Source organism: Colius striatus, chromosome 7, assembly GCF_028858725.1.
Source record: "Colius striatus isolate bColStr4 chromosome 7, bColStr4.1.hap1, whole genome shotgun sequence".
Taxonomy (NCBI): Eukaryota; Metazoa; Chordata; class Aves; order Coliiformes; family Coliidae; genus Colius; species Colius striatus.
In genome coordinates, this window is record NC_084765.1 from 23,020,110 (window position 1) to 23,033,032 (window position 12,923).

Sequence of the window (12,923 nt, forward strand, 5' to 3'; positions counted from 1 at the left end):
GTCTCATGGCCACACAACCCTACGCTGTAAAGACTTTCAGCAGCTGACCAGGTCACCAAGGATGATATGGATCTCATGTGACAACTGCAACTATTGAAACTGGGGCTCTGTGTTCAATTTTTGTTGTTGTTTAAAGGATTCAAAAAGGATTAAAAAAACTTATTGTAAGAGAAAGGGGGCAGCTTGCAAAGGAGAAAGAATGCTGTAAGAATATGAAGATGTGCAGACATTGAGGATATGATAACTGATAGGCTGAAGATAAAATGCTGAATTCAACTGAATGTGTGTCTAACAGAACAGAGGATTATTATTGCAGTACCTCTGAACACCCCAGCTCTGGAAAATATTCTTTACATTTGAAATGCAGCACAGAGTTACATTAACTTTTAACGTACCATCATAAAGTTAACTTGTGACAGATATTCCCTCTTCTGGAGTAAAATCCCTTGTGGCCATAGTATACTGTCTTAAATTTTGTAACTCCTGAACACAAACTCACTCAAGAAACCACACAACTTCATTAAAATTCCTATTTCCAAAATGAAAAATAGTCTCTAGATTTCACTGTTCAGACTATTTCACATTTGACTGTCAAGTCTCAAGAAACAGTAATTTATCTCTCAAGACATCAGAGTCTTCACTAACAATAGGCACAAGCTTCATGTGACCTAGCAACCCATAACTTATTTTACTAAGTCATTCCTGAAGAGTGTTCTAATAAGCAAGGACTTGGGATTATTTATTCCTTTAAGAAGTCATTTTATGTTACTTCTATAATAATATACAAGTATTATTACTGCTCTTATTTTAAACTTTATTTTCCTGCATCATAAAACTGCATTTGTAATGTAAGTTACATCTGTTTGTTAGAGAACAAGTAAATAATTTTTTTAAGTACATGCTATGAAGAAGATCACCTAGATTAAAAATTAGTATGACAGTTACTTTCCAAGATCTAAATATGTATTTTAAGGCAAAATAGTTTTATGAGTAGCATATTTCATACAATATGCAATAATAATCTGCTTTTCACATATCTGAATGGCACTATTTATATAATAATTTCACCAAAAATCCTAACGATTGTAACATTACAGATTCCAAATACTAAATTACAAACAATATTACTTCAGGATTACATTGCAACAACTGCCAGAGTCTATTTCCTACCTTTATAGATTGGTCCTTCCAACAGCAAATTAGTTTCAGCAACGAAACACTCCCAAAGTCTGGGGAATGGTATCTGCTTTTACCTGAATGACACAGACATAATTTATGAACTCCCAGTATACATAGAAGTACATAGTACACATAGTACACACATAGTACAGTATACACAGAAGAGAAAGATATTAAACATTTTTAATTTTTTACTTCAGCCACATACTTCAAAAGATCTGGAAAAGCAAAACTTCTTAGAATGTGTTTTCATCTCATACAATAACCGCAATTCATTCAGGCAACATATTTGAATATTTATTCTTATCCTAAATCACATTAGATTGTTGTTTTGTTTTTTTTTTTAAACAGAGGTTTGATAACCCTCCGAGTATGTTTTTGGAGATGAGAATACTTAAGTACAGGTTTTATTATGTAAATTTTAAAGCTACTTGAATATGCAGTTTTTTTACCTTTAAAACAGTAGCACAGTCTATGCAGAAATACATTCAATAACATTTTGTATAGTTACTGTTCCACCTGATTTACTTTCCTGTTACAGGATAGGAAACCTGGTGTGCAGTCAAGATGTCACATAGCCACAGACTCACCAATTATGCTTGCAGTTAGTAAAGACATTACATTTATGGATTTGCATGTGAATTTTGTTACTACTCATCCTGATTTTTCAGATTATTTTCAAAGCAAAGCACAGTTTGAACTGGCAGCTGTGCTGGTTTAGTCCACTTGTTCCTCATTTGAGCTTCAGAACAAATGTGACATCTCAGTACTTTACTACAGTGTTTGTTGCCAGACATATAAGTTTGGTAAACTGGTTGTCTGATCCTTTGAATTCACTCAAGAATCTGATTGTCAATACAGTATAATGTCTTAAGAAGAAACTGAACCATAAGTGGCAACTCTGTTTCAGTAACACTGAAGTTCACACAATGCATAGTCATTTGCCTAAATGTTGCTTAAATGATTCTTGCAGGAAAAATTGAAGTTTGAAAAAAACCACATAAGTACTTGCACATTGCAAAGTGAACAGGGTACACTAGTGTAGTCTGAATGGGAGCAGTAAGCAACCACGTAAGTGTAACTAAGTCAATATCTAATATAATATACAAGTGTATGTACAAACATACATGCAAGTATGAACAAAAATAATTAAAAGGGAAAGAGGAAAAAAGAAAGCTAAAGCACTTAATGTCTTTTTACAGAAACATGGGGTAAGAGCAAATATTTATCCTCTGACAGTTGATACAGCATGTACCATAGTACAAAATCTAAAGGCTACTATGGAAATATAAAAAAAGGATAACAAAATGAGAGGCGGAACTGATTACACAAAGGTAAACCTCTCCTCCTAATTTTTAAATTTTATTTCTTTGCTATCAGAATTTCTATGATTTCAGATCTTTTATTTTTTTTCTGTCATTTTGTAAACTTTGCTGTGTCAAAGCTCAGTTATTTCTAACTTTCCCATCCCATGATTTACAATTAATTTCTTTAGCATGAACTTGCAGTAGAGCCTGTTAGAAATACCGTGTGATAGAATCAGGTCTCCAAAATTTGAATATGACCAATATTCAAGCAATGCTCATTTGAACTAATAGCTCTTATAGTTCTTACTGACTCAAGAGCTAACCTGAGACTACTCTAATCATAAAACAGCCTTTCAGATACTGCATCCATTGATCAAGAGCAGCACAGCCAATAGGGTACCTATCATCTAGTCTTGTCCTCTCTTTCTGCACTTCAGTTTAACATCTACATATTCAAAAAAGTCTTAAAAATTCTTGGTTTAATTTGGTTTTGTTCCTTTGCACACACGTAAATGTATACAGAAAGTCCAGAAACATTAGCAGAATTAAGCATTAACATTGCTCATTCTGTTGTCCAGTGTGTCCTTGATACAAAAGAACTGGTCATTCCTAAAACATCAGAGATCTGCTAGTCTCCGATAAGATTTTAATTTGCAAATCCAAACAAATGGACATGGAGATACAGGATGAATTAGATTACCTTAGAAGTTTTAGGCCACTCAGAAGAACTATTTTAGTGAACATTTAGATGGACATTTTAGTAATCTCTACACCATTTCCATTCTTTGATCTACTTATTTTCTATTGCTTGATTTTATGTTCCATCTCTTTCTTCCAACAGGCATTTCTGCTGTCATCACAAGTGCACATAAGGGTTGCAGAAGGAAAGGTATACTAAACCTTGATTTTAGCTGGGGATATTAAGGCTTATTTACACCTCAGAAAATCAAGACTTTATTTGAAAGAATTTGTATTACCAGTCTAGACAGGACTTAGCCCAGGAACACTATATTTTTCAGGTAATGTATACTATCAAATATCCATATTCTGTTGAGGTTAGTTGCATACTGTAAACATACTTAGACTGGCTTGCTAAGCAAAAATCGGCAAAAAATTGCTCGTGGGACAATAATGTGAAGAGATTACGTTATACTGACCTAAGACAAAAGTCTAAGGGCATTATTGAACAGTCAAGACAACACTTGTATTACTAAGGCAACAGTTTGCTTGAAGGGTTGTATATATTATTGGGCAGGCATGTAATGGTGATGAGGGAGATAGGAGAGGGGAAGACAAAAGTTTTGTATTATTACATTTCTGCTTTTCAGATTGCTAGAAAATGTCTTCCGAAATTCAGCTGAATGTTTGCCATCATAGAAAAAATATCCTTGATTCCAGCAAATTATCCTTTATTAACAGCCAATATTTTCTTTACATTCTTTTGTAATGTTCACAAAAGAAAACAGAATAATCCATTTTCTGCATTTTCCAACTGGACCTTCTTAAAGCTAAATAATATAATTTTTAAATTCATTATTTAAGTTAAATGATATCTTTAATGACCAAAGGCATGCATCAAAACAATACTTAAAAAGCTAATAGTGCCACTTCTCCATATACTTACTGCTTGGCAACTCTTCATAAAAACTGAAGAATGAAGGTATTACTGCTTCTATATTTTGCAATTTTTCATGTACAGATTCTGATTTCTGTGGCCTAAAAGAATATGAAACTATTAAACAAGACCTGAACATACATAGCTACACTGCCATCAGTTACAATCACACACAACGTAGGTTTTCCTCAAAAATCACTTGCATTTTTTTTCCCCACAACTTAGTATTGAAACATTCACATGTACATAAATATTGAAAAGTACCATCTCTATGCAGGAACTTTCCATTTAGTTCAAAACTTATTATGTAGTCATATATGAAGAATTGAATCAAAATATCATTTTCACAGAGGACTTGGGGTTGTTTTTTCAAATACATAAGAAAAAAACTTCAAGGGAAAACAACAGCTTTATTTTATAGCTTTCCATTTTTTTTCCACAGTGTTAAATAATTCAGAATATTATTGCAATACTTGGGAACTTCAAAGGAAAAGGACTTTTTCCCAAGGTGGAGAGAGGCAGATAACTTTGCATGCACATAACTGGTTTTGAAGCAATGCAGAAAGTGTAGATACATTCAGATAGTAAAACTATGCTTCTAACAGACACAAAAATAAGATCACATGAAAGTACCTCAACTATGGAATCAGTTGGGTTTTTTGTAAGTGTCAAAAGCATGGGCAACAGCCCATGTTAGAGCATCAAAAAGCCATCAAACAGCTACAAGATAAGTATATAAACAGGTATACTATTAATCTTTGGAAAAAAGAGGCAATCAGAACCAAGCCATATAAAAATCTCCAATAAAACATATCTGAGTCTTTGAACATAATTCTTTAAACTCCTTTGTAATCAAAATTTCTGGCAACTTTTTTTTTTCCCCCTCTTCCCTTTTGTACAAAAAAAAGACCTATTTCTACAAGGGACAGTAGTTTTTATGGCTTTAGGTTTCCTGGGGAAGACTAAGATATATAGTATCGTTTTCATTCCCAAAAAAAAGTGCATTTTCTCTTGCATGAACTGTAATAATTATAATTTTACAGGAGATATGTTCCAGAGCCAAGATGGTTATGTCTGGGAAAAAAATGTTTGATTTAGATAGAATAACTAACTTCAATGGCACAATGTCTTTCCAACAGAGTACTGTAAGATACATTGCAAGCATAGAGTCCTTTGAAAATGAAAAGGACTTCAGATTCAATCTGGAAGCCTGGAAAAAACCTTTCATATAAGAGCATGTGTCAAATATGAACCAGTAGGCAATGTGATTAGAAGTAACTGAGAAATGTGCATTTGGCCTGTGAGATGGTGCATATCTCTTGAGATATCCTGAACACCTAGAGCTTTGTGGGAGATGCACAGATATTAGCAACATCAGGATCAATTTTTTTTGTCCCCCTTTTTGCCTCTGGGCCATAGCATCACCAACGCTGAAACAAATTGTCCTTAAAATGCTAAATACAGACCAACATGGGTTTGCTGAACAACAAAAGTCTGTGGACAATATCCATTGCCTAATTAGTATGCTCTATTTGGCTTGGTCAAATAATGTCAAACATGCAATTTTCCCTTTAATGCTGAAAAAACATTTAGTCAATAAATTTGAGTAACATAAATGTTACTTGGGATGGTTCTCACAACGTAAGGACTGATGAGGCATTCATTCCCAGTAGCTGCCATTACTACTGGGAGCATTGTACTTTAGATAGTGTAACTAGGACAAACTGTTCTTGTCTCATGTTTTATTAATCTGTGAAGCCAAGGATTTCATAATAAGGGAATTATACTGCTTACAGATAGTGAAAGTTAAAACAACACAAACGTTCTTAATTCATGTCTAACAATGTGCCTGAAGAATCCTCATTATTCTAAGTTTAAAATGTGAGGAAGAGAGATATCTAGAAAAAAAAAAAAGGTGTGAAGATGGATAATTCAAGTTTTCTGTTAGAAAAATTTCTTGCATCCGTTCTTATCTGCTAAATAGAAAAATATAAAGAAGTTTAACTTTTTCCTGATCTCCTTTTGTTCAAGGAACATCCTATAAAAAAAGCTCTAGAGAGTGTAAACTCTATTGCAGAAGTCCCTATTTAAAGAAAGTGTTTATTTCAAGGTTTTCACTTTCACTGCTATGAAGGAAGAAAAAAATCGTAATCAAAAGGTTCTTACCTTTCAATTTCACCTGTAACTGCTGAAGATATGTTAATTATTCTGATGATTAAAGCTATTCTGCTAAATAAGAAGGAAATTGTTTCCAGTCCTTTTGTTATAAAAATATTATTTTCAGGTCCATCCTTTGTTCCAATCTGTCTTTCAATTGCAGCAAGGTACTTGTTCGATAAACCAAGCACTCTTTTTGAAAACAAGTTGGTTACTACATGTTCTTCTAGCCCACCACAATCTGTACGTTTCCATCCTGGAAACATTAGTGATAGATGGTTTTCATTTGACACAAGTCCAACAGAAACAGGATGCTGAAGCCTCAAGATATCCAAGTGCTGAACACAAAAATTGTCTATTTCTTTATCTATACCCCATGGTAAAAGACACGACAAAAGCAGTTTAGCTGTATCAATGGTGACGTTCACATCAATGTTTCCTGATGGCTGCATTCTAATCTTTCTTGAACTCTTCATTTTTTTCTGCCTTTTTGTCCCACCACTTTCTTCCAAAGGCCTAGCTGCATTATTATCCCTACAGACCTGGTTTGAACAAACAGTATCTACGTATCCATCCACTGGAGATATGAAGCCAGTAGTTTTATTTCTTTTTAATGTCAGTGCTCTTTTCTCAGCAGTACTTTTGGCTCTTTCTAGAGTGTCATAGTTGGGGAATGAATTTGATGACTTTAATCCATTGAGTTGAGATGACAGCAGAAGTTCCTCAAGTTTTTCCAGGTCAAAAAAGAGAACATGAAAGTTTGCATCATTCCATTTTGTCTTAACTGGTAAAATAGTAAAGGGCTGTTGCATGTAGCTGGTATCAGTTAACTGAAAGAAAAATATTAATTGTCCAAACACAAATCCATAGTTTTTTGTACTTTTCAAGATATCAGCATAAAGTTGCATATGGAATAGACCAAATCTAATAACTCTAAGTTAAATTAAGTTCATGCACCACTTACTAAGTAAAAAGGATTTTCTCCTAAATAGCTTAAGATACACATTATGCATGTAAATTCTGTAATACAGCCTTCCTAACATCTTGAGTTATACCATCATGCTGTAAATTGCATACACCTTTTGCCAAAGTTCTAGATTGGTATTTCTTTTGCTAGGTCTCATTAAAAACTAAAAGGCTTTAAGGAAAGCTTTTAATAAAATACAGCTGCTTTCCCCCTTCCCCGCCTCAAAAAAAAAAAAAAAAAAAAAAAGCTAGGGAAACATGCTGGAATGCTGAAAAATCTTTGCAAACCTTGAGAATGTCTATGCCTTATAGCAGTTTGACCTATGTCTGAGACAAATACTATGTCTTTTGTAATTTTTAAACAAGTTAAACTATCTTAAAGTTATTTAATATTAAGTCACATATTCTTTATCAGTAATAATAAAAAGTTTATGTAATTAGAACTCCAGTTACAAAATTACCTTAGATGAAAATAATTGGGAGAAAAAGATTACAGAGCTTCTATAAAGTCTGGGAACATCTCACTTGACCTTGTGCCACTCCATTTCCTAACTTGACTTTCCTAAAATTCCCTAGAATTGTCACCAACTTTAAAGGCTGTTCACAGCAACATGTTTGCAGAGGAACATTTCAATTCCACATACTAACACGACAATTATGCTCGTACAAATACACGTCTGATTTGGTGTTTATTGAAAACAGTAAAGAATTTTCAAATCTCCTTAAATGTCAGGAAGAAGTGAAGATTTGAGAACAGTTATGGTCAGTCACAACTTTAGACTGACATATTAAACTATGATAATAGTAACCTAAAGATGGTGAACTGTAATAGTGCCAGCTGAACAACATGTTGCTGATGACACCAAACTGGGAGGCCTGGCTGATTCCCCAGAAGGCTGTGCTGCCATTCAGTGGGATCTCAACAAGCTGGAGAGTTGGGCAGAGAGGAATCTCATGAGATTCAACAAGCACAAGTGCAGACTCCAGCATCTGGGAAGGAAAAACCCCATGCACCAGTACAGGCTGAGGGGATGACCTGCTGGAGAGCAGCTCTACAGAGAGACCCTGGAGTCCTGGTTGACAATAAACTAATCATGAGCCAGCAATGTGCCCTCGTGGCCAAGAAGGCCAATGACATCCTGGGATGCATCAAGAAGAGTGTGGCCAGCAGGTCAAGGGAGGTTCTCCCCCTCTACTTGGCCCTGATGAGGCCTCATCTGGAGTACTGTGTCCAGTTCTGGGCTCCTCAGCTCAAGGGGTACAGAGAACTTCTGGAGAGAGACTAGTACAGGGCCAGATGATCAGGGGACTGGAACATCTTTCATACAAGGAAAGGCTGCAGGAACTGGGGCTGTTTAGTCTAGAAAAGAGGATACTGAGGTGGGATCTCATTAATATTCACAAGTATCTCAACGGGGGAGGACAGGAGGTTGGGACATCCCTTTTTTCTATAGTAGCTAGCAACAGGACAAGGGGTAATGGGATGAAGCTGGAACTCAAAACATTCCATTTAAACATAAGAAAAAACTATTTCACTGTTCAGGTGATGGAGCCCTGGCACAGGCTGAATTCTAGTTTCATTATTTAAATCATGTCATGTTGCACCTTTTAGAATTAGAATAAATTTTTATTTTGCCAGTACCTTTGGCATAATGTAGATGCTATGCTGTGCCAAACTTCTAAGGAGAGATGTTTCTGGACACTTTAAAAGTCAGTTCCTTATACAGGTATCACAGATGAACTTGCCTATACAAATGTGTGTCAAAAATCAAATGTGTGTCCTGGACATCGGAATCTCAGACAGATTGGAGTCTAAGTGTACAGACAGAATATTTGAGGAGATTAAGACAAGAAACTCTTCTTTATTAGGACATATACTCTATAGATTAGATACTAAGTAGAACCTGTGGAAAGAAGGAAAGAGCAGGAATAAATACGAGAAGGAAGAAAAATATTCACATCAAGCCACACGAATGGACGATACATGCAGTCAGGACTAAGATGAACAAGTCAAGAGTGGGAAATTCCCAAGCCTGTCTCATAGCCCTTAGGATATTTTTATATATGGAAAATATGCTATACTTGCTTTTTTTCTTCCCCCTACTCCCAGCTTTCCATGAATATTTCACGAGATGTGCTTCTCTTGGCCTTCTGTACCAGGTAATTTCAGAGAGTCTTTAAGGAGAGTAAATGCAGCAAGTTCCTCCTTATCCCATAGTCAATCCACTTCAAGAGTGGTTTTCTGGCCTTAAACATCTCCACATTCAGAAGAAAATAGTTTCACACAACTGCTCTCTTTTCTCCGTACAACTCTGTGCCTGTGCATTCCCAGTATAATAGAATTTCTATGACAGAGTTTCTACAGGCTTCAGAAAGCAGAAAAAAATTACTGATGGTGGCACAGTAGAATATAAGCCTCTTTTGCTCCTTCCTTACACTTTTTTGTACTATAAAAGCACTAAACCTACATATCACCCAATGAAGAGTCTCCAATAGTAACACTACCAATGGCAGCTAATGACAAATATTCAAACTTTCTAAGGGTGATCTTGATGATTCAATAAATCTATTTTCCTACTCAATTTTATTTTCTTATCTGCATTTTAAAACAAAGTGTGAAACAATAATCCCTTTTAAGCAAAAATATCAAGTCTTTTGTCTTTTGACTGTGAGCATTATTAATTTTTGTCTTTTTTTTCCATAGGAAATGCAATATTACAGGGAGTCATAGAAATCACAGATATGTTTAATGGAGGGAATGTCAGTAGGTCATCTCAAACATCCTGCTATACAGACTTTCATATCACTGAAATATCCATGAAACTGATGGTATTTTATCTAAGTAAAGAAAATCCAAACATATAAGAAATATCAAATTGTGATTTGGAACAAAAATCTTACAACTTCTGCACCCAATTAAAAAAAACCCAGAAACAGAACTAAATGACAGAAATGAATCTTTAAGAGTAGTCCAATAAATTTCCATTCTAAAGACAAAAATCAAATTTTTGTCTCTGAGAGACACTCCAGATGAGTTTATTAGAGAGCAACTACTTTCCTTCACTGGAATCATCACACTGCACTACACCAAGCGGCATTTGTGTAGGTACTGGGAGGATCATCTAACAGTAAAGTTAAGTTATGAGATTGTGACACAACACCTTATATCAGAATCCTGCTGTATCTATTAGAGGTATCTTTTACCTTCAGGGGAACAGCAAGACATGAGAAAGTCTAAATTTCTCGTTGATGCTTTGGCGCCTTAAGTGCTTATGACTTGTACGTTTTTCTTGTTCTGCACAAGTCTATCCTCTCAGCACTGTGTTCAGTTTAGTTACTTCACTTTTACAAGAAAGCAGGTATTAGCAGAAAGATAGTATCAAGAAGCAACTTTTCAGCCCAGTGAAAACAATCATGACAGCTTCCATACCTCAAGCAATACAGACTTTTCTAGATCACTATATTAGTGATAATTAGAAATATTCTAACAACACAAAAAACTTTTTCTGTTGAAAACAGATGAATCTTAAAAGAAACCATCAAGTGTCAGTAGACAGCTGCAACAGCTGGCTTTAACTTGAGTGCTATGTTGATTAACTCAACTTTGTCAAGACCCCTCCTTACCTAACCTGTTTATATTACTATACATGATTTTATAGGATTATCTATTTTAAAACTGTTAATATTGTAGTTATGAATAACTAAAAAGATTTGAGTCTCTATAACCTGTAAGTTACCTATTTCCATTTGGATAATAATATCATTTGGTTTTGTTATTTAGGGAATGATGCTCTCATCAAATGAGAACGCACTCTAAATGCATAACCTTATTTAAAGATCTCCATAGAGAATCATAAATAAGATATTATAACTATTTGGATTCTTTTGATCCTTTTCCTTTTTCTAAAACTAATACACCATAGTTAAGCACAGAATTATTTTAATATTTAATTATGCTGTTTCTTAATACATAGGGAGAATCCCATTGAATGCAAACACTGGAATTCAGAAGCTAGCTTTGACATTAATAGAATCTTTTATTCTTTGGTCTATAACTTTCATTTTTTTTCCACCTCTGTCATGGTTTGACACGACAGCCTTTTCTGGTAATGGGGAAGGGGCTGTAAAGATGGCTCCTGGTAGAAGTTGCCCAAAACTCTGCGCACTTCTGGGGCTGAGCCAACTAGATATCTCTAAGATCACTTTTCAAAAAGAAGACAGAAGAGGGTTCTTCCTGTTTCTTCCTTCTTCTGTCCCTTCTTCTTTTCCGGCTGGTGGTGGTGCAAGAAGTGGGAAGAGAGAAACAACCACTCAACTCCAAGGTCAGTGAGAAAAGAGAGGAGGAGGTATGCTGGAGCAGAGACTCCCCTGCGTTCTATGGAAAGGACTAGTGAAGCTGAGATTCATTTGCATTTTGCTAAAGACCCCACATCAGGGGCAGTGACTCATTTTGCTGAAGACCCCACATCAACGGCAGAGACTCATTTTGCTATAGACTCCATGCCAGGGGAAGTGACTATGGCCAGAGGAGGCCGTGTCCCGAGGGAGGGACCCAATTTTCACAGAAGCTGTAACTGTGGGGAAGAACCTACGCCAAAGAAGCTCATTAAAATTATGCCCAGAAGAGGCCTGTCCCAAGAGAGGGACCCTGTATCTGCAGAAACTGCAACTATGGAGAAGAATCCATGCCAGAGATGCTCATTAAGGACTGTGTCCCATGTGAGGGACCCTGTATCGGCAGAAGTTGTAGCTGCTGGGAAGAACCCACACCAGAGAAGTTTGTTAAGTACCTTGTATCAGAGCAGGGGAAGAGTGTGAAGAGTCGTCCTCATCTGAGAAGAGAGAAGCAGCAGAGACCATCTGTGAGAGACTGACCACATCTCCCATTCCCTGCCTCCCCGAGCCATTGAGAGGGGAGGAGGCAGAGATACTGGGAGCAGTGAGCTGGGCCCAGGAAGAAAGGAGGGATGGGGGAGGGAGATCTTAACGTGCTAGTTGTAATTTTCTCATCATATTACTCCCTTTTTGCTTTATTTCGGTTCTGTTTCTTGCAGGTAGTAGAATAAAACTTTCCTACTTTCCTTTCTAGGTGGAATAGTTGGGTCTGTTTTGCCCAGAACTGTAATTGGCAGCAAGCTCTCCCTGCCCTTGTCTCAATCCACAACAACCTTGGTTATCTTTTTCCTCCCATTTTGCTGAGGCCTCTGCCATCCTAACGAGGGTGGGGGTGAATGGGGGCACCGAGCAAGAGACTGTCATGGTGCTGCTGTGCTAGCTGGGCCAAACCACGACAATCCCATACATTTACATTGGTAGATTAACATTTAGAAACCTTTAGGAAAATCCTAATTGAAACAAAGAAAAATACTGTGACATCACTCTGCTGAGATATCTGGTGATGCTACTGCATGTGATGTCACAATAAATGTTTATTGGCAATATGAAAGCTTATTGAGATTGATCCTAAACACATCTACCAAGTCATCTTAGCTCTCTGCCATAGGCATTTCATTCCAATGAAAGAAGGCAGACATCTAAAGCTTTAGACATAAAACACTATTTGGGAAATATGGACAAGCTATTCTCTGTAACAGAAGATGACAGAAAATGGAAGGAAACCTATAAAACTAACTGTGAACTAGAGAACTGGGAATAGCATTTGATGATGGATACTGAAAAGCAGATTAACAGATATTTAC

General features: G+C 36.1%; 1 protein-coding gene across 4 annotated transcripts in view; it reads right to left on the reverse strand.

Moving 5' to 3' along the window:
* WDR72 (WD repeat domain 72) overlaps window positions 1-12,923 on the reverse strand; it is a 118,417-nt gene that overhangs the window by 45,393 nt on the left and 60,101 nt on the right. For 3 of the 4 annotated variants that reach the window (XM_061999429.1, XM_061999430.1, XM_061999428.1), the window contains exons 15-17: window positions 6,268-7,088; window positions 4,111-4,202; window positions 1,171-1,253 (exon numbers count right to left, since the gene is read on the reverse strand). The exons of the other annotated variant lie outside the window; for it this stretch is intronic. In XM_061999429.1, coding sequence (XP_061855413.1) covers window positions 1,171-1,253; window positions 4,111-4,202; window positions 6,268-7,088 — 996 coding nt within the window. The remainder of the gene's footprint in view (window positions 1-1,170; window positions 1,254-4,110; window positions 4,203-6,267; window positions 7,089-12,923) is intronic. 4 annotated transcript variants of the gene reach the window in all.